The 27,572-nt window shown below is 37.1% G+C and overlaps 1 protein-coding gene across 1 annotated transcript; it reads right to left on the bottom strand.

The window, feature by feature from the left end:
• Window positions 1–15,196: 15,196 nt before the first annotated feature.
• LOC106835449 (olfactory receptor 2W1-like) lies at window positions 15,197–16,302 on the bottom strand. The gene has a single exon (XM_014847788.3). The coding sequence runs from the start codon at window positions 16,139–16,141 to the stop codon at window positions 15,197–15,199; it is 945 nt and encodes a 314-aa protein (XP_014703274.2). The 5' UTR covers window positions 16,142–16,302.
• Window positions 16,303–27,572: the final 11,270 nt, after the last annotated feature.

The raw sequence follows: 27,572 nt of genomic DNA, 5'->3' as shown, positions 1-27,572 counted from the left end.
TGAAGGACATGTTACAAAGGACACATGATCATGAGACTCATTGGTCATACCCTGTTCTACATCACATAGAAGTGACCAGCCTATTTCTTGACAGCTTTGAAATTATAGTAATTATCAAAACTAATTATATGATAATGTATCTCAGGAGGAAAACACTGGTGACTGAAATTTGAACTGGATGGGAGAGAATTTGGAGTTGTAGACCAGTTAGAAAGCTCTTTGGAAACAAAGATACAGATGAGTTATAAAGTTGGAGACTCAGACAGCTATCGATGTGATTATCAGTCACATTTTAAGAGTTGAGGGTGAGGTCTGAGTTGCTTTAGAATTTTTTTTTTGCTAAAGGATTCAGAAAAGGCTAAATCCATCTCTGTCAGCCACTTCTCCCCTGTGAGATTCTTATGAAAGTTATATAAAGGAACAATAGCCAAATAGGACTAACTATAATAGTTAATATTTATTGAGCACTTTAATTAGATACTATACTAAACACAATGTGCAAAACTTTGCGTAATCTTCTGTGGGGCAATGCGAAGAACTATTCAAAAGTGATCCTGGGTTCTCACTGTAGTTGTCCAGGAAGTAAGAAAGCTGGAACTGGGGTTTCCCTCTCCTCCTGGAAGGAGGAACTGCACCTAAACTCAGCTTACCATAGGGCCAGTACCTTATATTTTCTAACAGGAGCAGCCACATCTTTCCACAGTATCCATGGTCCTTAGGTGCCAGGTAGTGGCCTTCTTCAGGCAGCTCTTATAATAAGTTTACATCTAAACTGAGGCTGCCTGGCAATCAAGTAGTCTTGTCATCTCTCTAAGAAGTGGCATTCAAGTTTATCCTTTGAGAAGGTAGAGTAATTGGTTCAGGACTAAAGCACTGACTATCTGCATGTCAAACAGCTTGGGCCAGGGTCATCCCTCCATGGGATTATGAGAGTATTCAGGACTATGCTTCTTGTGATTGACTCTTGGTTTCTAAGTTTCTCCAATAAATCTTGTTCCTTAGTTCATACTATGTGTTATTGTAGAATTTATCCTAAGACCTGTTGTACCACATCCTTGCAGCAAATTTTTGAGTTAGAGATTACTATTTCTACTTTAGAGATGAGGAATATGAGACACAGATAAGGTCACACAGCTAGCAAGTGGTAGGATTTGAGCCTAGGTCATCTGATTCTGACCCTATGATTTAAAATCTCTGTTAAGCTAAATGGAACTTTCAATTTATAAAGAGCTTAATGAGTGCTCAACTATTCAAAAAACTCTCATGCAGAGGTTCAAATCTAAGAGAATGTAGCCTGGATTTAGTCTTAAGTGGTGTCTAACTTTCTCCTAAATCTCAACTCATGTCACTCCCTGGCTGGCTGTATGGAGAAAATAAGTTGAGAAATGGAGGGAAACAAGATGACTGGGTCTATAGAGAAGACCTAAGCTTAGCTGTCTCACTTCCCATGGGCCTGGTGGAGAGGAAAAGCAAGACAAAGCATGGAAGATTGGTTTGTGCTTTTTAAATTTTTTTAAAGATTGGCACTTGAGCTAACAACTGTTGCGAATCTTTTTTTTTTTAAATTCTTCTCCCCAAAGCCCCTCAGTACATAGTTGTATATTGTACTTGTGAGTGCCTCTGGTTGTGCTATGTGGGATGCCGCCTCAGTGTGGCCTGATGAGTGGTGCCATGTCCACACCCAGCATCCGAACTGGCGAAACCATAGGCCGCCAAAGTGGAGCACATGAACTTAACCACTTGGCCGCAGGGCAGCCCCTGGTTTGTGCATTTTGAAGCATGGTTACGCTTTCCACCAGTAATCAAGACCTGTTGATGTCCTAGAAATTGATGAACCAGAATGGCAATTTCTGTATGCTGGAAGAAGAGCTAAGGAAGGATTAGGTTGAGGCATGCCTGGTGTGGGCAGAGGAGGTTGAATGTTACCCTCTCCCTTATAGTCCATGGGTGAGGATTTTTTTTTTTTTTGAGGAAGATTAGCCCTGAGCTAACATCTTCCACCAATCCTCCTCTTTTGCTGAGGAAGACTGGCCCTGAGCTAACATCCCTGCCCATCTTCTTCTACTTTATATGTGGGACCCCTGCCACAGCATGGCTTGGTAAGCAGTGTGTAGGTCTGCACCTGGGATCCGAACTGGTGAACCCTGGGTCGCTGAAGTGGAATGTGTGGATTTAACTGCTGCACCACTGGGTTGGCCCTGGGTGAGGATTTTTAAACATATGTTCTCATGCCACAAGATTACTTCTATTAGTCATTTCCTCATCTCACTGATTTTCCTATGCCTATTAAACAAAAATTGGAAGGGTAGAAAGATCATATACACTTTATTAATCTCTGGACAAATCTGGTTGAGGGCCAGAATCAGGACAGTATATCTCAGGAGGATATAATGCAACTGATTGCAAATAGGACTTTTGCATAATTACAATTTTGAAGGTCCCACAAAGAATGGTCAGCATTTAACACCTGTTCCCATTCAATACAATATTTTTTATTCCACTATCCAAATTCTCCTAAACCCATCCTATAAGCAGGAAGTAGACAGAAAAATCTTTTGATGAACCAAATAATACTAAAATTTATGTTTTACTGACATGACAGATGCTAATGCTGTTTCTCAGATCCATTTTTTATTTTTGTTTTTTTCCAATTATTTTATTGAGGTCATAATCGTTTATAACATTGTGTAATTTCAGGTGTATATTATTATTTATCAGTTTCTGTATAGACTGCATCGTGCTCACCACCAATAGTCTAATTTTTATCCATCACCATATATATGTGCCCCTTTACCCTTTTCACCTCCCCACCCACTTCCCCTCTGGTAACTACTAATCTATTCTCTTTATCCATGTGCTTATTTATCTTCCACATATGAGTGAAATCATGCAGTGTTTGTCTTTCTCTGTCTCGTTTATTTTGCTTAGCATCATACCCTCAAGATCCATCCATGTTGTTGCAAATGGGATGATTTTGTCTTTTTTTATGGCTGAGCAGTATTCCATTGTATAAATATACCACATTTCTTTATCTATGCATCAGTTGATGAGCTCTTGGGTTGCTTCCACATCTTGGCTATTGTGAATAGTGCTGCAATGAGCATAGGGGTGCATAAGTCTCTTTGAATTGTTGATTTCAAGTTCTTTGGATAAATATCCAGTAGTGGGATAGCTGGATCATAAGATATTTCTTTTAATTTTTTTGAGAAATCTCCATGCTGTTTTCCATAGTGGTTGAACCAGTTTGCATTCCCACCACCAGCAGTGTATGAGGGTTCCCTTTTCTCCACATCCTCTCCAACATTTGTTATTTTTTGTCTTGGTAATTATAGCCATTCTGACAGGTGTAAGGTGATATCTCATTGTAGTTTTGATTTGCATTTCCTTAATAATTAGTGATCAGATCCCTTTATTATTACTTTAGAGATTTCTCTAAAAAGCTTCCTGTGTAGTTTCCCAGCCACAGACCTGAGTCATTAATATCCAAAGCTAACCCCTGCCTAGGTGGTAACACTTTTGGGTTAATGTAGATGGGATTCTTTCTCCCTTACATTCCCTTTTTCCTGCAGTCCCTTCTCCACTTTGTCTTACACTTTCCCAATACCAGTGCGGCTCAAGGGAGCCTACAGTTTTGTCATACTTTGGTCTCTGACACCAGGCAGCACCTCCTCCGGCACCAGAGTGCAGTCGGAAAGGCTCTGTTCCCTCAGGGAACAATTTTGTGTATCAAGACCTTCTCTGGGTCAGACTCACTAATTCCTTATGTCCCAAAATGGGCTCTGCTTCTGTCCTTCCAGGAGCTCAGAGAGCTCTGGAGGGCAAAAGGACTGGGTTCTTTTCAGAATCCAGAAAAGTTCTGCTGGGTCATCCTGGTCTTGCTCTATCAGAGCCCTTCAGCAGTTTCCAGTAGCCTCCTGCCCGTGGACAGCATGCTTCTTCTTTCCCCTCTGCTGAATCCAGTCAGGCTTTTCTGCAAGCAGTTCTGGGAGTATGGGGAAGGGTTGGTGTTGTCCTAGAGTAGGTCACAACCATATTCAGGGTTGCACTCTCATCATAACAGGCACCTCTAGGTGATTATAAGGCCAGAGACACTAGAAAAGGAAAAATTCCAGGGTATTCTGAGAGGGCAGTGGCAGCATATAGGACCCATGGGGCTAAAACTTGGTTTCCTGCCTGGGATTGTCAGTGTCACAGGGAAATGCAAACTATATGTGGTTTCTCAGGGTGCCCATCCCTAATTCATTGCGCAATGGCTTATTCACAATTTATGGTTAGTGGGGTGCCCTTTGGGAGATTAACCTTGGGTCCCCCTCATCCCTCTTTCCCCTCCCCACTGTCCCAGAGAGAGGTACTGGAAAGTTATTTTGGTAGCTGTTCAGCAGGAAAACAAACTCTAAAGCCCTTGAAGGCAGTAGCCCTCGAGTCTTGGTTCTTTGGGGGACATTGAGAGAGTGTGGATGGAGAATACCATCTTCCGGGGAAGGAGTCTAATTAATTACAGTTTTTTTGGGGGGGGGGGCGTTGGAGGATTGATTGATGAAGGAAAGCTGTCCAACACTACAGAGGTGGAATCCCCAAGAAAGAAGTGGGAACAATGATTAGGGCCTCAACACCCTCATGCCCAAGCAAATTCAGCCAGTTATTGTGCTGCAGATTCTCTGATGGAGATAGGTGCTTTTCAGACTAGAAGTCGTGAAAACGAATAACTGCCACTCAGAGAGACTAAACGCAGGGCTTACTGGTATGTAATTGTCCTGAAAATGTGAGGAGGGAAGTCTACCTCCTTAAAAGGACCACTGTGGCCTGTTCAGAAATCTGGAATACTTAGTTCTCATTACAATATGGATGGTCAGTGCTTATTGACTGACCATTTCATGCTTATACTGTGAAAGACCGTTTTTCAATAGCTATACTTTGTAGCACTAAGCAGAAATGGCAGTAGAGGACTTAGATATGAGTCCTTTCCTTGTTGGGTGTGCAAACTGATATGAACTTACTTTTGGAATTTGAAATTTGGAGATCATTCAGGAAGAAGGGGGGCCCAAAATGGAGACGCTGGACTTTTTTTAAATACTGTACTTGGGGACTGATGAATAAATTGGAAAATAAAGACAATAAAGAAAAACAATGGGCCATATTTGTACTTGGAGTTCGTGCAACATTGCTTACCAGCAAGATACAATGATAGCAAGGATGGAAACTTATCTTTGGATATTTCAGGTGACTCACAAGAATGTAAAATGTGACCATTGTTTTCATGCAGCCACTGTAAATGTGCACTTAAAATCTTAGTTAAGAGTGATGTCAGCATCGTGGTGGAGTGAGTTATTGCCTTTGTCTTGCCCTTCTAAGTGACAACCAACCAGACATCCATTGACCAACAAAGGACTCCCTGTACAGCACAACAGAAAGCCTAAGAGATCCATGTATCTATACATCTGAAGGTGGGTGGACTGGAGGCCTGGGAGGCAATGGAACAGTCCCCCCACCCCTGGCAGTAGCGATCCAAAACACAGACCTTCACACCAGCGGGTGTGTCTGTGAATAGAGAATGCAGGGGCAGACAAGATGCTCGTGGCTTGGCCCCTGCCCCTCACAAAGAGCAGTGACAGGTCATGCACATGCTCTGAGGATTCAGGACACAGAGTGGAGCTGGTGACCCAGCCTTCTCTCCCTCCCCAAGCAGGGACCTGGCCCAACAGTGGGAAGAGTACAGAGTGGAGATATTCTTGGCTGGGGTGGGACTCCCTGACCTGAGTTTTTAAAACACATTGGTTCATGCCAGTGACCAGAGGCTGCATGAACAAGCAGCAAAAACAATCACTCCTTGCTTAGCCCAAAGACCCCTCCCCCAGTGGTGGCAGGTGGAAATTGTGACCTGAAGCTTCAGGAACCACAGGAGAACTAGTGACCCAGCCCCCAGTGGTGGCACCCCTGACAGTAGCTCTACCAGCAGCAGGGCCTGCATATGAGTCTCCAGGTCCCCAGGTCCCCAGCAGCCACAGTGACACTCATGAACCCAGTGCCCCTGGCAGTGGTGCAGCCAACACCCCCAGACAACGTGGGAGAGCAGTGCAGGTGGTGCATGGGGCAGCAGAATCTGAACCCATGGAGAGCCTGCAGAAAGCCAGGGCGGGAACACCAGGCCCATGCAACCCCAGAAGCAGCAGAAGTGCTTGCAGCCTGGTGACCCAGGTGGTAACACCTGGGACTGCAACGACATTATAAGCAGCAAGGTACCAGCAACATCAGAGGCACAAGCAGCACAAGAAGGGCACTGATGATGCCTCTAACAGAGGCAGTGGAGGGTGGAAAGTGCAGGCTCTCAAATACAACCAGAAGCAGCTCAGAACCAAGTAACCAAAGCCTTATGGAAATAAGAAAGTTGGTTACTACCACAAAGGCAGAGGATCAATTCATCAAGTGTGATGAAAAACTGCAATAACATGGCAGAACAGGAAGAAAATGACAACTCTCCAGAGACCAAACTTCAAGTCACAGAAGATTACAATCTAACTGACAGAGAATCCAAGATAGTTGTCATGAGGAAACTCAATGAGTTACAAGAAAACTCAGAAAGACAGTTCCATGAGCTCAGGAAAAAAATTAATGAACAGAAGGAGTACTTCACCAAACAGATTGAAACTGTAAAAAAAAAAAACTAATAAAAATTCTGGAGATGAAGAACACAGTTAATGAGATTAAGAATAAAGTAGAAAGTATTAAAAATAGAGCAGACCATATAGAAGAGAGAATTAGTGAGCTCAAAGATAGAAACATAGAAATGATTCAGGCAGAAGAGGAGAGAGAACTGAGATTTAAAAAAATGAAGAAATTCTACAAGAAATATCTAACTCAATTAGGAAAAGGAACATAAGGATAATAAGTATCCTAGAAGGAGAAGAAAGGGAGAAAGCAGCAGAGAACTTATTCAAAGAAATAATAGCTGAGAACTTCCAAAACCTGGGTAAGGAACTGGCTATACAAGTACATGAAAACCAATAGAAATGCTAATTATCTCAAGGCAAAAAAGACCTTCTCTAAGGCATATATTAAAACTGTCAAAAGTCAATGACAGAGAAAGAATTTTAAGGGCAGCAGAGAGAAGAAAATAACTTACGAAGGACCCCCCTGTTAGGCTTTCAGTGAATTTCTCAGCAGCAACTCTAAGGCTAGGAGAGAGTGGAATGATATATCTAAAATATTGAAAGATAAAACCTATCAGCCAAGAATAATCTATCTAGCAAAGGTATCTTCCAGATACGAAGGGGAAATAAAAGCTTTCCCTAACAAACAAAAGCTGAGGGAGTTCACTGCCACTAGACCTGCCTTACAAGAAATGTTGAAAGGAGCCGTCCTATCTGAAACAAAAAGGTAAAGGTTTACAGACTTTGAGCAAAGTGATAAGTAGACAGTCAGAATCAGATAATTGCAACTTTATATCAGAATAGGTTAGTAAAAGTTAATTACAACATAAAGCCTAAAGAAAAAAAGCATCAAAAATAACTATTAACGTTTCAATTTTGTCACAAACTTATAACACAAGAAAGAATAATCTGTGACAATGAAAACATAAAAGGGGAAGAGGAAAAAGACAGAACCTGCATAAGCTAATGGGGATAAGATGCTGTCAGCAGAAAAAGGACTATCTCATCTTTGAAATCTTTTGTACAAACCTCACAGTAACCATAAAATGAAAAATCAGAGTAGACTCACAAATAATAAAGAGAAAACTGAGAAAATCATCACAGAAACCACCAAACTGAAATGGCAGACAGAAAAAGAAGGAAAAAAGAAAGAATGGAAATATAGAACAACCAGAAAACAAAAGATAAAATGGCAGCATTAAGCCCTTATATATTAATAATAACTCTAAATGTAAATGGATTGAATTCACCAATCGGAAGACACAGAGTGGCTGGATGGATTAAAAATCAAGATCCAACAATGTGCTGCCTCCAGGAAACACATCTCAGGTCTAAAGACAAACATAGGCTCAGAGTGAAGGGATGGAAGATGATACTCCAAGAAAATGGCAAGTAAAAGAAAGCAGGTGTTGCCATACTTATATCAGACAAAACAGACTTCAAGACAAAAAAACAAAAACAAAAAACAAAGACAAAAACAAGAGGCAAAGATGGACATTATATAATGATAAAAGGGACATTCTACCAAGAAGACATAACAGTTATTAATGTATATGCACCTAACATAGGAACACAAAATTATATAAAGGAACTATTAACAGACCTAAAGGGAGAAATTGACAGCAACACAATAATAATAGGGGACCTCAACACCCCGCTTATCATCCAGATAGAAAGTGAACAAGGAAACAGTGTCCTTAAATGAAACACTAGACCAGATGGACTTAATAGATATATAGAGAGCATTCTATTCCAAAGTAGCAGAATACACATTCTTCTCAAGTACACATGAAACATTCTCAAAGATAAATCATATGTTGGAAACAAGGCACACCTCAATAAATTTAAGAAGGTTGAAATCATATCAATCATCTTTTCTGACCACAGTGTTATGAATCTAGAAATCAACTACAAGGAGAAAGCTGGGAAAGTCACAAATATGTGGAGACTAAACAATATGCCTCTGAACAACCATTGGATCATTGAAGAAATCAAAAGAGAAATAAAAAGTACCTGGAGACAAAGGAAAATGAAAATACAACATACCAAAACCTATGGGATGCAGTAAAAGCAGTATTAAGAGGGAAATTTAGGGCAATACAGGCCTCCCTCAAAAAACAAGAAAAATGTCAATTAAATGAGCTTACACTATACCTAAAAGATCTAGAAAAAGAACAAACAAAGCCCAGAGTCAGTAGAAGGAAGGAAATAATAAAAATGAGAGCAAAAATAAATGAAATAGAAACTAAGAAAAATAATAGAAAAGATCAGTGAAACTAAGAGCTGGTTTTTTGAGAAGATAAACAAAATTGACAATCCCTTAGCTAGACTCACTAAGAAAAAAAGAGAGAAGTCTAAAATAAGTAAAATCAGGAATGAAAGAGGAGAAATTACAATGTATACCACAAAAATACGAAGGATTATAGAAGAATAGGATGAAAACCTATACAACAACAAATTGAATAACCTAGAAGAAATAAATTCTTAGAAAGATACAACCTCCCAAAACTGAGTCAAGAAGAAATAGAGAATCTGAATAGACCAATCACAAGTAAAGAGATTGAAAGAGCAATCAAAAACCTCTCAAAAACCAAAAGTCCAGGACCAGATGGCTTCTCTGGTGAATTCTACCAAAGATTCAAATATTTAATACCTATCCTTCTCAAACTCTTCCAAAAAATTAAGAGGAAGAGATTCTTCATAACTCATTTTATGAGGCCAAAATTACCCTGATGCCAAAACCAGAGAAGAACAACACAAAAAAGGACAGTTACAGGCCAAGATTGCTGATGAACATAGATGCAAAAATTCTCCACAAAATATTAGAAAATTGAATACAATCATGGGATTTATTCCAGGGAGGCAGGGATGGTTCAACACTTGCAAACCAATCAACGTGATACACCACATTAACAAAATGAGGAATACAAATCACATGATCACCTCAATAGATGCAGAGAAAGCATTTGACAAGATCCAACACCCATTTATGATAAAAACTCTCAGTAAAATGGGTATAGAAGGAAAGTACCTCAATATAATAAAGGCCATATATGACAAACTCACAGCCAACATCATTCTTAATGGTGAAAAACTGAAAGCCGTCCCTTTGCGAACAGGAACAAGATCTTGCTACTCCTATTCAATATAGTACTGGAGATTTTGGCCAGAGCAATTAGGTGAGAAAAAGAAATAAAAGGTATCTAAATTGGAAAGGAAGAAGAGAATTCTTGCTGTTTGTGAACGACATGATTCTATATATACAAACCTTAAAGGATCCACCAGAAAAATATTAGAAATAATTAACAACTACAGCAAAGTTGTAGGCTACACAATCAATGTACAAAACTCAGTTGCATTTCTATATGCTAATAATGAGCTAGCAAAGAAGTCAAGAATACAATCCCATTTACAATAACAACAAAAAGAATAAAATACTAAGAATAAATTAACCAGAGAGGTGAAAGACCTATACACTGAAGACTATAAGAGATTATTGAAAGAAATCGAAGAAGACAAGGAAATGGAAAGATATTCCATGCTCATGGATTGGAAGAATAAATATAGTTAAAATGCCCATATTACCTATAGCAATCTACAGATTCAATGCAATCCCAATCAGAATCCCAATGACATTCTCCACAGAATAGAACAGAGAATCCTAAAATTTATATGGAACAACAAAAGACCCCAAATAACCAAAGCAATCTTGAGAAATAGAACAAAGCTGGGGGCATCACAATCCCTGACTTCAAAATATACTACAAAACTGTAGTAATCAAAACAGCATGGTAATGGCACAAAACCCGACACAGAAATCAATGGAACAGAATTGAAATCCCAGAAATAAAACCATACATTTATGGACAGCTAATTTTCTACAGAAGAGCCAAGAACGTACAATGGAGAGGAAAGACTCTTCAACAAATGGTTTTGGGAAAACTGGACAGCCATATGCAAAGGAATGAAAGTAGACAATTATCTTACACCGTACACAAAAATTAATTCAAAATGGATTAAAGACATGAATGTAAGACCTGAAACCACAAAACTCCTGGAAGAAAATATAGACAGCACACTTTTTGACATCAGTCTTAGCTGTATCTTTTCAAATACCATGCCTATTCAGGCAAGGGAGACAAAAAGAAAAAAATAAACAAATGGGACTACCTCAGGCTAAAACCTTCTGGAAGGCAAAGGAAACCATGAACAAAACAAAAAGAAAACCCACCAACTGGGAGAAAATATTTGCAAACCGTATATCTGACAAGGGGTTAATGTCTAAAATATATAATGACCTCATACAACTCAACAACAAAAAAACAAACAACCCAATAATAAAATGGGGAGAGGATATGAACAGACATTTTTCTAAAGAAGATATACAGATATCCAACAAGCACATGAAAAAATGTTCAACATCACTAATTATTAGGGAAATGCAAATCAAAACTACAATGAGATATCACCTTACACCTGTCAGAATGGCTATAATTACCAAGACAAAAAATAACAAATGTTGGAGAGGTTGTGGAGAAAAGGGAACCCTCATACACTGCTGGTGGGAATGCAAACTGGTTCAACCACTATGGAAAACAGTATGGAGATTTCTCAAAAAACTAAAATCAGAACATCATGCAATCCAGCTATCCCACTACTGGGTATTTATCCAAAGAACTTGAAATGAACAATTCAAAGAAATTTATGCACCCCTATGTTCATTGCAGCAGTATTCACAATAGCTAAGACATAGAAGCAATCCAGGTGCTCATCAGCTAATGAATGGATAAAGAAATGTGGTATATTTATACAATGGAATACTGCTCAGCCATAAAAAAAGACAAAATTGTCCCATTTGTAACAACATGGATGGACCTTGAGGGTATGATGTTAATGAAATAAGCCAGACAGAGAAAGACAGACACTGTATGATTTCACTCACATGTGGAAGATAAGCAAGCAAACACATAGATAAGGAGAACAGATTAGTAGTTACCAGAGGGTAAGGGAGTTGGGGGAGGGTGAAAGGGGTAAAGGGACACATCTATGAATGATAACGGATGGAAACTAGACTGTTTGGGGTGACCAAGATGCAGTATTTACAGAAACTGAAATATGATAATGTATACCTGAAATTTACACAATGTTATAAACCACTGTGAACTCAAAAAAAAATTTAAAAATCTTCGATAAAAATAGGTTAAAGTTAAGTTATTCTTTGACAGTATTTCCTCTGATGCTACTATTATATCCTAAAATAGAAACATTCTAATTTCTCTTATATCCTCAACTCCAAAGAAAATCTATGGTTTTATAAATTAGTGATAATAATGAGTGTCCTCTTTAAGAAGTATTTGCTGTTTCTGACAAATGACAAATAGCTAATACTGTTCTCACTTACAAAGGAATGTTTTTCTTTTAACACAGATCTACTTTTGTTCAATAGAACTGAAGGTAAAGCCCAGAAACAACCTCACATCGGTCTAGGTCAGGTAGCGCTGCCAAATGCGTTATGAAAATTTTTAATTTCCCAAGCTTTTTAGATTCAGAATTGTGGATAAGAGATTTTCAACCTATATTTATCCTTTCTAGAAGTCTTGTTTGTTGCTTTTAAAAAATGTTTATGTAGCAGCAGATAGCTAATACAACCAGGAATAAATAGGATGTCAGATTCCTCAAATTCCTGATAATACATTGTGTTAAAAAATTTTTTATAGTATGCCAGGGAATTTCCAGGATTTTAACCTGATTAACCGAGGCAATCATTGAATCCGCGTTTCAGTCACTAACCTAGAAGACGTTTAATGCCTCTCTCAGGTACTAGAGCATGGGTATGTATACTATTGTCTATCATTTTGGCCCAGGAGAATCTTTGTTTTAGTCATCTTTTCAAATAGGGAAAAGCACATGCTATAACACTAAGATGTTCTTTTCCCAATATATATTTTTTAATTATCACCATCTCCCTCCTAATGAAATTTTAATACCACAGTTATATCTTATACCTGTTTATGTCCACTGGCTCTTTGGAAGGCCACCAATCACTGTGCTAAGATTTTTGCCTCTCCCCAAGAGTCAATTTTTGCTCCCTTAGGGGAGATATATCTGATGTGAATGCATACATTGGTAGAAATAAAGCAGGGTCCTTAACATGAACCAAACTTTAATATGGATGGGAATAAATTAAAAGGAAATTAATTAAAAAGTTAGCAGTCATTGTTTATGGGTTATGAGATAACGAGCAGCTTGTAATTTTATTCTTTCTGTTTTTATAGTTTCCAAATACATACTTATATGTATGTATGTATATGTACTCCAAGGGATGCTGTGAAGATTCTATAATATTATGCATGTGAAAGAAAAAGTATACTATCCTTCCTTTCTCTTAAGTCACATGTGTTTCATTTGTCTTAAATGCTAACAAAAGCCTGAAGATGTTGTTCCAGTATTCATTACCGAATGAACACTTGCCATATTCTACAGAATTAAAAACATTTCACATAGACTTATTTAAAAACTATTCATTTATTTAATCATTGTACATTTATTGAATATATAATTCATGTCAGAAACCAATTTAGACACAGCAAAATCACTTATAAATAAGAGGTTCTATGTTGTTGAACAGCTCACCAATGCCTTCTCCTCAAACATGCATAGAAATAAATAAATAAAATGAGATAATGCCGTAATAAGGATATGGTCAGATTGTGGAGGGAATTCAAAGGATGGATTGATGAGATTTGTAAGGACTTTTCAGATGAGGTAAGATTTCAGTGAGTGTAGAAGATTGAGTAAAAGGTATTCACATGATAAATCAAGTGTCTGTCAGGATTTAGGATCAGCACTTCTCAGAAAGAAAAGTTGATACTCATTTCCACTGGCTGCAATTTCACCATTCTATACTTTTGTCTTTCTTCCACAATCCTTACAATACGATAAAATTGATATTGTCTTTATGCTTTCCCTATCTTTTGATATGATCATCCTCTCTCAGATTCTTTTTACCAAGGATTACACAATTGACAATATTAAAGTTACCTGCAAAAAGGAATAAAAACTTATTATAAAAACATTTAAAAAGGAATAAAACCAAAAAGGAATCAAACCCCTTTCCAAAAAATTACCATCTAGCACCACCATAACTCAATAGCAGAAAGAAATTTATAAAACCAAAGTGCAAGAAGATAATATTAAATAAAAAATAACCTTTTATAGTGACTTCACTTTATCTCAGGTGAAACTTGTTTTTCTTGTTTCTCCACATTGGTGGGAAAAAAGGTCTCTCATGGACTGGACCTAATCTGGAGTCTGACATTTGGGGCATTTGGAAATTACTTATCTAAAAGCTTTGAGATGTCCATATCAACTTTCTTTTACATATCTATCAGGAAGGAAATTAATTAAAATCTATAAAACCAGTTAATTTTCTGTTTAGAAACACTCAGTGTCTCTCTATTCTCTATAACAGTGGTTCTCAAACTTTAGCCTGATCACCTCTAGTGCTTGTTAAAAAACAGATTTCTGGGTCCATCCTCAGATTGTTGATTCTGTAGGTCTGAATTTGCATTTCTAATAAGTTGCCAGGTGATACTGATGCTGCTGGTCCAGGTAACACAATACCCTACAGGAAAAAGCCCAAACTCCTTATCAGACCACGTAAGGATAAAAGCTAAGTACTATGACACAGAGACCCAAAAATATAGAGGCTTGATTAATATGAAATAATACAGAAGATTTTTTTCCTCCTGTAATGGTCTGGAGGCATTGCTTTGCTTGTAGGGTGATTCTGTTTCCATTTTACTGTTCCCTTCGCTCTTAGAGTTTTTGTCAGAGCTATTCATGTATAGCTCTGACAAAACATAGCCCTCCATATTCACATTCCAGCCAAAAGGAAGGGGAGGGAGAGAGGGAGGTCAGAACAAGTGGCTTCATGTTTGAGAAGATGACCCAGAAGTTGCACACATTATTTCCCTGGCATTGTGTTGTGGAGGCCAGGCTAGGAAATGTGATTTGCAGCATGGTGGTCCTATGCCCAGTTAGAACTTGAGGCAGAAGGTGGAATGAGTATTGGTAGGAAGTTAGTCTCCACCACAAAGGCTCCTCTGGTACTATCAGGTGAATGAAAGGGAGTGTTGTTTCTCATAAATGTTGTAAGTCTGGGAAGAAAAAATCCAGAGTCCAGCATAATCCTAGATTAGAATAAATGCCTGTGTGAAATCTTTCCTTAATGCTTTGTACATATCTCTATTATTGTACTTACCACATTTCATAATTATATATTTATTTATCTGCAGTCCCTGATTAGTCTTGAGGCTTTTTAAGCACGTGGATTGCATTTTATTTTTGTATCTGTATCTCTTGTTTATCAATCTCCTTATCATTTCTCTCTACTTCCTACTTACTTACAAAGTCAGTGCCTAGTACAATTCTTGGTATGTAGTAAGCACCCAAGAAACGTTCTTTGAATAAATGAGTTGATTCATCATCTGTTGGAAAAGGTCAATATTATTTTTTAACCCTCTGCCCTCTGATTTTTTCCACCTAACTCATGACGTTGCTGACCATTTTTCTACCCAGAATATTCTCTTTACTGCACTCTTGACATCTTTGTTTCTCAAAGTGTAGATCAGAGGGTTAAGGCTGGGTGTGACGATTGTGTAAAAGAGAGTAAGGAACAGCCCTTCATCTTGGGATGTGTGATTCTGTGGCTTCATGTACATATAAATGATTGTTCCATGAAACAGAGTTACCACTGTGAGGTGCGAACCACATGTGTTGAGGACCTTATGCCACCTTGCTGCTGACTTGATCCTCACGACAGCATGAGTGATAACTCCATATGAGATGAGAATTAGTGATAGAGGTACTAGAAGAAATACCACTCCAAGAGCAAAGACAAGAATCTCAATTACTTTTGAATAGACACAAGCCATCTTGATCAATGCTGGCATCTCACAGAAAAAATTATCCACCTTCCGGTGCGCACATCTTGGCAACTTCAAAGTCAGGGAGCAAAGAATTAATGTACTGCCTAAACCACTTGACCAGGCAGTCAGGACCATCTTCTGGCAAAGCTGAGGGTGCATTACTACTGTGTAGTGAAGAGGTTGACAGACAGCAGCATAGCGGTCATAGGCCATCACAGCCAAGAGAAGACATTCTGTAGCTCCCAAGTCCAGGGCAAAGAAGAATTGGAGCACACATCCTCCGTATGTGATAGACTTTTTTGGACCCCATAGATTGACCAGCATTTGGGGGATAATGCTAGTTGTGTAACAGATGTCCAGAAAAGACAAATTGGATAAGAAGAAATACATGGGAGTATGGAGCTGGGTATCTAGGTAAGATACAAGAATGATGGTTGTGTTTCCTACCAGAGTGGCAGTATAGAAGATGAAGACAAGCACAGAGATGATGCGTTCTAATTGAGGCCTGTCAGAAAACCCCAGAAGAATGAAGTCTGTTTCAGAACTTCCATTGCTTGTTTCCATTTCTCTTTATGAAAGGCTAGCAGACAACACCATGGTGACAAAAAATATCATCATCCTTAGGTAGAACTAAAAATCTCTGGAGTCTGTCAGGGTATCTAAAACTTACTTACATGCTTTCTCCCACTTGGAACATCTCTTTTAACATTTCCCCTGTGTTCAGTGCCCAAAGTCTCTTCATATTTAATCATATCCAGAGTGGTTCTGAAAATAACATGTTAAACCCAATTACACTGAATTGTAAATCATTGAAAAGCCTTAATGTCCTATGGCCCCCTGGTTCTATGTATTTTGATTACATGATAAATCCACAAAGTTAATTAAGTAATTTTGAGTGGGTTATGTTTTGAGGGCTTATTCCTCCTTGAAACTATGACATAAGCATCACTTGATCATGACAAATCTTTCCCTTATCAAAGGAATTAAGCTTGAGGTAAAAAGTTAAATGACATATTTTCTTTGGATAAGCTCCACCATTTGGTAGTAGAATCATTTTCTAGATTCACTTCCAAATGTCTGCCTCCAACCATTATAATCATAATCATAATCTCTATCACCACCAACCTACTCTCCTCATGTTTTTTTTCTCTTCAACATTGCATTCACTGTTTTCCTGTATCAATTTTGATGTTCCCTACTGCACTGCCCATTTTTGTGCATGTGTTTTTTTGTGCCAGGAATAAAATAATATTTCTTATTATTAACCTTTATGTACATGTACAGAGGCCATGTTTCTTTGAATATCTTTCATGACTGCTATTACACTATCTAAATAGACTTATTGAATTGTTGCAGAGTCAAAAATTGAACTAATTCTAGAACCATTTGGTCACCACATACATATACTAACAAACTGTTAGTTCCTACTCACCTGGCCAGTCAGCAAAATTGGCAAGGCAGGTGATTCATACAAAAAGCAGTTCATTAAACAGTCAGTGAGTTGTTTTCCCCCAGGGAATTTGCCAATTGCATGAGTGGATCCTCTGGTTGCTTTGGAACTCTACAGGTAAAACTATTACCTCATTTCGACTCTAAAAGAATACAGATAAGGGTTAAGATTATGTCAGTCTCACTATTTCTGAATGCTTTGTCATATCCCTAAATAGATGGAATGTTGAATGACTGAAGTAGTTTATAAATTTTATATGCATATTATTTCTGACCATGAACTTCAGACCTAGGGTACTTACATTATTGGGGCCAGGAAATAATAACCTTATTTGCTACATTTATAGCGTCTTTGGGGCAAAGGAGTAATAACCTTATTTGTTGCAGTTAGAGTAAAATAGGGTAAAGATAAATTACTTACAGTATATCATTGTTAGAAGTATTTTAGTTACAACATTTAATGTCATAATCATGAAGAAGGAACTGTTTTTACCAAGTAGTGTGAGATAGAGATGTAGTTTTTCTTAACACAAAACGGAAATTTTATTTAATTAATGTGTCCGGTTTTAATCACATTTTATTTAATTACTGAGTCCAGTAATAGGATGTCAGCTAAGTTAACCATAGCACTTAAGTGAACAGATTCTGGACTCAGAGTGCTCGGGATCAAATCCCAGCTTCACTACTTGGAAGCAATGTATCCTTGGCTGATTATTTGCCCTGTTCGTGTGCCAGGTTAGAAGTAAGTTAAGTGAAGATAACACTTCCTTGCTTAAGGAGAGGTTGTGAGGGTTAATATTTGTGAAAGCATTTGGAACTGTGCTTGGTTCATATTTAATTCTGAGAATTAAAAACTACATTCACTTACCCAGAAATCGTTATTATTCTATTTACCCCTTATTCCCTTTTTTTTTCCACACTGGTGATTTTACCATGATGGTAGAACTAAACTGAAATAATTAAAAATATTCTTTTGCCTAAGTTTTAAAATGTACAAGCATGTTACGTATACAAAAATACCCAGAAACACAATGTACATATTGAACTGATGAACCTGAGACAAGAGAGGACTTGAGCTAACAAAATGCCTTGATTGCAAAGTGCACTCAGCTATTTTGGCCAGTTGAGGTTGGGATAATGTTGAAAATTAAAAGGCCATAGAATTTTCGAGTTGGAATGGGCCTCAGGAACCATGTATCCAGTCTTCTGCCTACGTAAGAGATCCTTCCACAGAATAGTCACAAACTTCCATCTTCGTAACTTCAGTAATAGGGAAGTCAGCTGCACACGAAGCAGCCTCTTTCTTTTAATCAATGCTCTTACTTACCTCTTATGTTGACCTCAAAGATGCCTCTTTGTAACATCCAGGCACTGGCTCTTTTTCTTTTTTCTGGAAAGAAGACAGCATAAGTCAATTCAACATGACTTCATTAAAAAAAATTATAAAATAAAACATGGATACAGAAAAAAGGTAAAAACTTCATCAGTTAAGGTGGATATTCTTGTAACTAACACCCAGGTCAAGAAATAGAGCATTGCCGAGACCACAGGAGCTTCTCTTTTGTACCCCATCCCAATACTAACCCTCCCATGTCTCCCAAAGTATCCACTATCCTGATGTTATAGTAGTCACTTCCTGTATTTTAACAGCTTAATTATCCAAATGTGCATCTCTAGACAATATTGTTTGGTTTGGCTCATTAGAAACCTTTTATATGTCTTTTAAGTCTCTTTTAATATTAGAGACTATTATCAAATATACTCTTTGATTAATCTTCCTAAACTAAGTTCATGGACCCTTGTCTGCTGTTCCTAACACTGTATGATCTTTTACCATGCTTTTCTGGTTACTATCCATTGGATACACTGTAGTTTATTAAATGGCTCGGTTCCAAAGTGAACACAGGCCTTCAGCTGTGCTGCAATACTGGACAGAATAGTGAACATCTATGATCTACACACACTTCCTAAAATATATGTTGGCTAGGTTTAGAAGGAGGAAAATATTACTGGCTCAGTGTAAACTTTGGATGACATAAGGTCCTGGGCAGCCTTATTCGAAGTGCTGTCAAGCCAGAATTATACTTTGTGTAATTTTATGTTGTAAACCCAAATATAGAACTTTTCATTTTATGCATCTTAACACTTTCTATGTGGTTTAAGGCTTGGATCTCAAATTTTAGATATTATTTTAATTTCAATCAAAAGTGAATGTGATATAAAAATGACAGAGCATGAACTGAAGAAATAGATGTTAAAAAAGAGGCATGCTCCATTTTAATGGAAACTCAATTGTTCAATTTTCATGGTATGGACTTCAGTTTCTAGTAATGTAGCATAATTTTACATTTTATTTGCTTTAGTAAATTTAAGAAAAATGAACGAACCATATTTAAACTTGAATTTATACAATGACATGGAGTGAAAACTAGAAACATAAAATCTCATAATTCCTTAAAATTTTGTAAAAAATGACAAGATTAAATGAATCTTTTATTAATTGAAAAGTAAGAGGCTATATTGCTGTATCCATATAAAGTTAAAGCAGAAAAAGACAATATAAAACTAGTTAAGACCCCAAGCTCTAAGGTCAGACCACCCGTGATTTTATTAGATCAGACTTTGGTCACTTCCTCACTGTGTGAACTTGAGCAAGATAATTAACTTCTTTAAGCTTCGGTTAAGTTATCTGTAAGATAGTTATTCTAGTAGCACCTTCCTCGCAGGATGGTTGTGAGGAGGATTAAATGATATATTAAGTATAAGATATTTAGTATAACGAGCATTCAGTAACTTCAAAATCCACTAACTGCTCTTGTTGAAATTTGGTATAATCTTCATTCCTGAGAGGGCATTAGTGTATTCATATCTATATCTCCCATACCTTTCACATTTTTGCTTTCATGTTCGACTGAGGCCTATGCTATCTCAGATGTATGCTATCTAGGATCTGTTTTCTACTCTCTGTCTTCTTCTGTTGTAGATAGCAGAGAATACTTACCAGAAGACAAAAATATAAGAGCATACTTATATTTTCAGGAGACAGGAATTCACAGCTGTCGGGCTCTCCTGTAGTCCAAATGTTCCCATGTTCCCATTATGATGATCCTAAATTTCATTGATAATTCAGAAAAAATCTTGTTTGGCAAGTTGCTGTGTCCATGACATATTGGATTAGCCACCAGTTTCTTATACTAACACTATAATCATATTTGCAAGATTTAATAGAAGTCTCTATCTGATGAGGATGTTAGAGAAAAACTGGCTGTGGGACTGGTGGAAGAGTTAATGAATTAGGTTCTGTTAGATGTATTCTGATAGGATATTTGTAGTCTTTGAGTATGTCCTCTTGTTAGACACGTTTGTAGGTAGATATTTTTCGTCTAAGCAACCATACCCATGTTGGTCTATGTACGCCAAGAATCGTTACCGTGTAGCAGGGAAGTATTTATGTTCGACTCTAAAGGCTACTAGGTTGATGTGGTTTAGACCTTGGGGAGTGGTGCCCCACAGGGGTGATTAACAAATCTTTGACTATGGTCAGAGGGTTATGCAAACAATTTTATGAAAATTTCCCTGAAGACATTAGGTTGCATCTTTTCCTTTTCTTTTAAATTTCCCTCATTGAATTAATCTCAGAGATGACTTTATGTATTATATTAAATTTACTATTGAAGATTCAAAATATAATGTAAAATCATATTTATAAAAATTAACACATTTAATTGAAATTTGTCTTATTCAATGGGTAAGATATCAATCAAGTTGGAGAAATATAGGCAACTATCTAGGTGTTGTGTCCATAGGAAAGAAATTAGTTGGTTTAAAAAAATTATGGAATAATCATAGTTCTAGCTTCTTGAACCCTATCATCAGTATCCATTTTCAATAAATTAAAAATAATACCTTGGGCTGGCCCGGTGCTGCAGCAGTTAAGTTCGCAAATTCTGCTTCTCAGCGGCCCGAAGTTCGCCGGTTCGTATCCCGGGGTGCGGACATGGCACCGCTTGGCAAAAGCCATGCTGTGGTAGGTGTCCCACGAATAAAGTAGAGGAAGATGGGCACGGATGTTAGCTCAGGGCCAGTCTTCCTCAGCAAAAAAGAGGAGGATTGGCAGTAGTTAGCTCAGGGCTAATCCTCCTCCTCAAAAAAAAAAAAAAAAACAATAATAATACCAAGAATACCTCTCAGCCTACCACTCAATTCCAGAACTGGAAATTTACTAATAACTTAGAGCTACCTATTTGCCTTTACACTCTCCCTTCTTCCTGTCTGAACCCCAGGGAAATCATGATCTTGAATTTTGTGTTCATCACACATTTGCATTCGGATATAATTTATATATTAACACACTCACATATGTGAATGCCTAAATAGCATGTATTTTAAAGTTTAGTTGTTTCTGAACTTCCACAAAAGGTATCATACTTTACATGTGCTTTTGGGACTTTTCTTTTTTCACTGTACTTTTTGTTACTAAGATTATCCCATATATTTTGTGCAGCTATGGTCCATTTATTTCCACTGCTGTATAATATTCCATGTGTGAGTATGTTACACTTACTTTGTCTATTCTCTTGTTGACAGACACTTTTGCTGATTACAGTTTTGGCTCATCTGAATGGTGTTATGAAGAACAATTTTGTATAGTGCCTTGGGGCACATATGCAGGAGTATCTTTTGGGTGTATAGCTAGGAGAGGAATTGCTGGGTTATGGAGTAAGTAAATATTAAACTTTTAAATTACAAGCCATTTTCCCCCAAAGTGGTTCTATCAACTTATCTTACCCTAGTTATATATAAATTGTCCAATTGATCTACGTTTTTCTCCAACACTTGGGCTTACAGACTTTTAAATTATTGACAACTGGAAGATTATAATGTTATGTAGCTTTGTCTTTGATTTTCATTTCCCTAGTAGCTAGTGAGGTTGAATATGTCCTCATATAGTTTCTACTATGTATAATTTTCTATCAAAAACTTGTTATTCTATTACATTATTTCTTTTTCCTTTCTCATTGATTTATGGTGGTGGTGGTGGTGGGGGGGTCTTTATACTTGCTTTTAATTCTCTTCTGCTTGTGTGCCCTGCAAATATTTACTCTCAGTTTGTTGCTTGGCATTTTACTTTTAAAAATGCATCTTTTGCTGATCAGAAGTTCTAAATTTAAACATGGAACAATCTTTTCATTAGTCTTCTTTAAGAAATCCTTCTGTATTCCAAGGTCAGAAAGATGTTAACCTATATTTTTTCCTAAAACTTTTAAAGTTGTACACTAAATACACCTGGAATTAATTTATGTGTACGGTGGAGGATGGGTATCCAAATTTATTTTTCCATGTGGATGCCATTTCCAGATTGATTGATTGGAATATTTTTTTCTTTCCCTAGTGATGCCATAATGTCTCTTGAATATATCAAATTTCTATGTATGAGTGTGTGCATGTGAGGGTGCTGATATATTTCTGGACCTTGTATTCTGCTCCACTGCTCAATTTGTCTTTCCCTGCACCAATACCATCCTGTGTCAATTATTATATATTTGTTATAAATCTTGATATGTGGTAGGGCAGGAGATTATTCCTTAATATTCTTCAGAAGTGTCTTGCCACTCTTTTTTTTATTGAGGTATAATTGACATATTATATTAGTTTCAAATGTACAACGTAATGCTTTGATATTTGTGTATATTGTGAGCTTATCACCACAAGAAGTCTAGTTAGCATTTGACACCATGCATAGTTATGAAAATTTTTTTCCTTGTGATGGGGACTTTTAAGATCTATTCTCTTAGCAACTTTCAAATATGCAACATAGAATTACTAACGATAGTTGCCATGCTGTACATTACATTTCCATGACTTAATTATTTTATAACTGGAAGTTTGTACCTTTTGACCTCCTTCACCCATTTAACCCCTGCTCGCCTCCGTCCCCCCACCCCCCTCCCACTGCCAACTCCTGCCTCTGGCAACTACCAATGTGTTCTCTGTATCTATGAGCCTTGTTTTTGTTTTTAAATTGCACACTTGAGATCATAAAGTATTTGTCTGTCTCTGACTTACTTCACTTAGCATAATGCTCTTAACGTCCATCTATTTTGTTACAAATGGCAGGATTTCTTTCTTTGTTATAGCTGAATAGTATTCCATTGTATATATATGTATACAGCACATTTTCTTTATCCATTCATCCAGGGATGGATACGTAGGTTGTTTCCATGTTTTGGCTATTGTTAATAATATTGCAATGAACATAGGAATACAGCTATCCCTTTGAAACCCTGTTTTCATTTCCATTGGATATATACCCAGAAGTGGGATTTCTGGATCATATGATAGTTGTATTTTTAATTTTTTGAGAAAGTTTCATACTGTTGTCTGTAGTGGCTCACCAATTTACATTTCCACCAACAGTACACAGGGTTCCTTTTTCTCCACATCTTCACCAACACTTATTTCGTTTTTTGTATATTTTATTTTATTGAGATATTGGGTTTTAACATTGTATAAATTTCAGGGTATGTTGTTATATTTCAGTTTTTGTATAGACTGTATTGTGTTCCCCACCAATAGTTTAGTTTTTTTCCATCACCATACATATGTGCCCCTTTACCCCTTCACCCTCCTGTCACCCACTTCCCCTCTGGTAACCTCTGATCTGTTCTCCATATCCTTGTGTTTATCTTCCGTATATGAATTTTGAAATATATGGTGTTTGTCTTCCTTTGTCTGACTTATTTTGCTTAGCATGACCCTCAAGATCCAGCCATGTTGTTGCAAATAGTTCGATTTTGTCTTTTATTTTTTGACATGTAGCTTTTCCTAGTACTCTCTTATAATCTTTGGTATTTATGTGGTAACTGCTGTAATTTCTCCTCTTTTAGTTTTATTTATTTGAGCCTTCTCTCTTTTTTTTCTTAGTGAGTCTGGCTAAGGGTTAATCAATTTTCTTTATCTTCTCAAAGAACCAGCTTTTAGTTTCATTGATGCTTTCTATTTCTTTCAGTCTCTATTTCATTTATTCTGCTCTAATTTTCATTATTTCCCTCCTTCTGCTGACTTTGGGCTTTGTTTATCCTTCTTTTTCTAATTCTGTGACGTGTAGCTTGTGATTACTTTGAGATTTTTCTTGTTTGTTGAGATAGGCCAGTATTGCTGTAAATTTCCCCCCAGTACTGCTTTTGCTGTATCCTATAAGAGTTGGTATGTTGTGTTTTCAGTTTAGCTTATCTCCAGGTGTTTTTGGATTTCTTGTTTGATTTCTTCATTGATCTAATGGTTGTTCAGTAGCATGTTGTTTAGTCTCCACATCTTTGTGACTTTCCCAGCTTTTTTCTTGCAGTTGATTTCTAGTTTTATAGTATTGTCAGAAAAGATGCTTGATATGATTTCAATCTTCTTAAATTTATTGAGGCTTGCCTTGTTTCCCAACATATGGTCCATCTTTGAGAATGTTCCATGTGCACTTGAGGAGAATGTGTATTCTGCTGTTTTTGGATGGAATTTTCTCTGTATATCTATGAAGTCCATCTGGTGTAGCATTTCATTTAAGACCACTGTTTCTTTGTTGGCTTTTTATCTGGATGATCTATCCATTGATGTAAGTGGGATGTTGAGGTACCCTACTATTATTGTTGTCATTTTCTCCCTTTAGGTCTGTTAATAGTTGCTTTATATACTTTAGTGCTCCTGTGTTAGGTGCATGTATATTCATGTGTTGTGTATTCCTGGTGGAATGTCCCTTTTATCGCTATATAATTCCCCTCTTTGTCTCTCATTGTCTGTTTTCTCTTGAAGTCTGCTTTGTCTGATTTGAATATGGCTACACCTGCTGTCTTTTTCTTGCCATCTGCTTGGAGTATTGTCTTCCACCCCTTCACTCTAAGACTATGTTTGTTTTTAGAGGTGAGATTTTTTTCCTGGAGTAGCATATTGCTGGGTCTTCTTTTTTAATCCATCCAGACACTCTGTGTCTTTTGATTGGTGAATTCAATCCATTAACATTTAGAGTGATTATTGATATATGAGGGCTTAATACTGCCATTTTATCTTTTGTTTTCTGGATGTTCTATATTTCCATTGTTTCTCTTTCTTTGTATTTCTGCCTGCCGTTTCAGTTTGGTGGTTTTCTGTGATGGTTTTCTCTTTATTTATGATTTGTAGTTCTACTCTGATTTTTTGTTTTGTGGTTACCATAAGATTTGGATAAAAGTTCTCATAGATGAGATAGTACATTTTCTGATTGCCTCTTATCTCTGTTAGCCTATGCAGACTCCATCCCTTTCTTCTTCACCTTCTATGTGTTCACTGTCACAATTTTTTCCATTTTGTGTTATGAGTTTGTGACTAAATTGAAGCATTAATAGTATCTTTGATGCTTTTTTTCACTTTATACTTCATTTAATAATTAAGTTTTTGCTAACCTGTTTTGATAGAGAGCTACAATTTTCTGATTTTGTCTGTCTATCACTTTGCTCAAATGTTTGTAAACCTTTGACTTTTTGTTTCAGGTAGGAGAGTTCCTTTCAACATTTCTTGGAAGGCAGGTCTAATGACAATGAACTCCCTCAGCTTTTGTGTGTTTTGGAAAGGTTTTATTTCTCCTTTATATTTTAAAGATAACTTTGCTGGATAAAGTATTCTTGGCTGATAGTTTTTGTCTCTTAGTGTTTTGAATCTATCATTCCACTCTCTCCTAGCCTGTAAGGTTTCTGCTGAAAAATCCACTGAAATCCTGATGGGTATTCCTTTGTGGATTATTTTCTTCTCTTCTACTTCCCTTACTATTTTTTCTTTGTCATTGAGTTTTGACAGTTTTAATATTATATGCCTTGGAGAAGGTCTTTTTGGATTGATGTCATTAAGCATTCTATTAGCCTCATATACTTGCATGTCCAATTCTTTCCATAGTTTTCTTGGTGAGGAAGATTGGCCCTGAGCTAACATCTGTTGCCAATCTTCCTCTTTTTTTCCTCCCTGAAGCCCCAATACATAGTTGTATATCCTAGTTGTACATCCTTCTAGTTTTTCAATGTGGGACACCGCATCAGCATGCCTTGATGAGCAGTGTCTAGTTCCATGCCCAGGATCTGAAGCAGCAAACCGTGGGCCACCGAAGCAGAGCAAGTGAAATTAACCACTATGCTACCAGGCTGGTCTACACCCATTCGTTAATCAGAGTATTTATTCTTTTGCTATTGGGTTGTATGAATTCCTTATATATTTTAGATATTTACCTCTTATCAGATATATGGTTTGCAAATATTTTCTCCCATTCCATGTGTTGTCATTTCATTTTGTTGATTTTTTGTTGTCGTAGTGCCAAAGCTTTTTAGTTTGATGTAGTCACACTTGCTTACTTGTACTTTTGTTCACTATGCTTTTGGTCTTTTAGCCAAAAATTCATTTTGAAGTTCCATGTCAAGGAACTTTTCTCCTATGTTTTCTTTGAGGAGTTCCATGGCTCAGATCTTACATTTAAGTCTTTAATCCATTTTGAGTTAATTAATGTGAGAGGTATAAGATAAGTGTTTTTTTTTTTTTTTTAAAGATTTTATTTTTTTCCTTTTTCTCCCCAAAGCCCCCCGGTACATAGTTGTATATTCTTCGTTGTGGGTCCTTCTAGTTGTGGTATGTGAGACTCTGCCTCAGCGTGGTCTGATGAGCAGTGCCATGTCCGCGCCCAGGATTTGAACCAATGAAACACTGGGCCGCCTGCAGCAGAGCGCGCGAACTTAACCACTCGGCCACGGGGCCAGCCCCCTAAGATAAGTGTTTTAATTTTATTCTTTTGTATGTAGCTGTCCAGTTTTCTCAGCACCACTTATTGAAGAGACTACCCTTTCCCCATTGTATATTTTTGGTTCCTTTATTGTAAATTGACTGCTCATAATGTGGGTTTATTTCTGGGCTTTCTATTTTGTTCCACTAATTATGTCTGTTTTTGTTCCAACCTCATATTATTTTGATTACTATGGCTTTGTAATATAGTTTGAAATCAGGAAGTATGACGCCTCCAGCTTTGTTCTTTCATCAAGTTGCTTTGGCTATATGAGGTCTTTTGCGGTTCCATACAAATATTAGGATTGTTTTTTCTATTTGTGTGAAAAGTCCTGTTGGAATTTGGATAGGGATTGCGTTGAATCTTTAGATTGCTTTGAGTAGCATAGACATTTTAACAATTTTGATGTTTTCCATCAACGAGCATGGGATATCTTTCCATTTATTTGTGTCTTCAATTTCTTTCATCCACGACTTATAGTTCTCAGTGTACAGGTGTTCTACCTGCTTGGTTAAATTTATTCCTAAGTATTTTATTCATTTTGATGCAGTTGTAAATAAGATTGCTTTCTAAATTTTTTTCTGATAGTTTGTTATTAGTATATAAAACCAATGAATTTTTCTATATTGATTTTTGCATCCTGCAACTTTACTGAATTCTTTTAGTGGTTCTAACAGTTTTTTGTTGGAGTGTTTAGGGTTTTCTATGTATAATATCATGGCATCTGCATATAGAGACATTTTTACTTCTTTTCTAATTTGG

This window comes from Equus asinus, chromosome 8, assembly GCF_041296235.1.
Source record: "Equus asinus isolate D_3611 breed Donkey chromosome 8, EquAss-T2T_v2, whole genome shotgun sequence".
NCBI lineage: Eukaryota > Metazoa > Chordata > Mammalia > Perissodactyla > Equidae > Equus > Equus asinus.
Note: the sequence above shows the minus strand (reverse complement) of the source record. Positions and strands in the feature narration are given on the sequence as shown.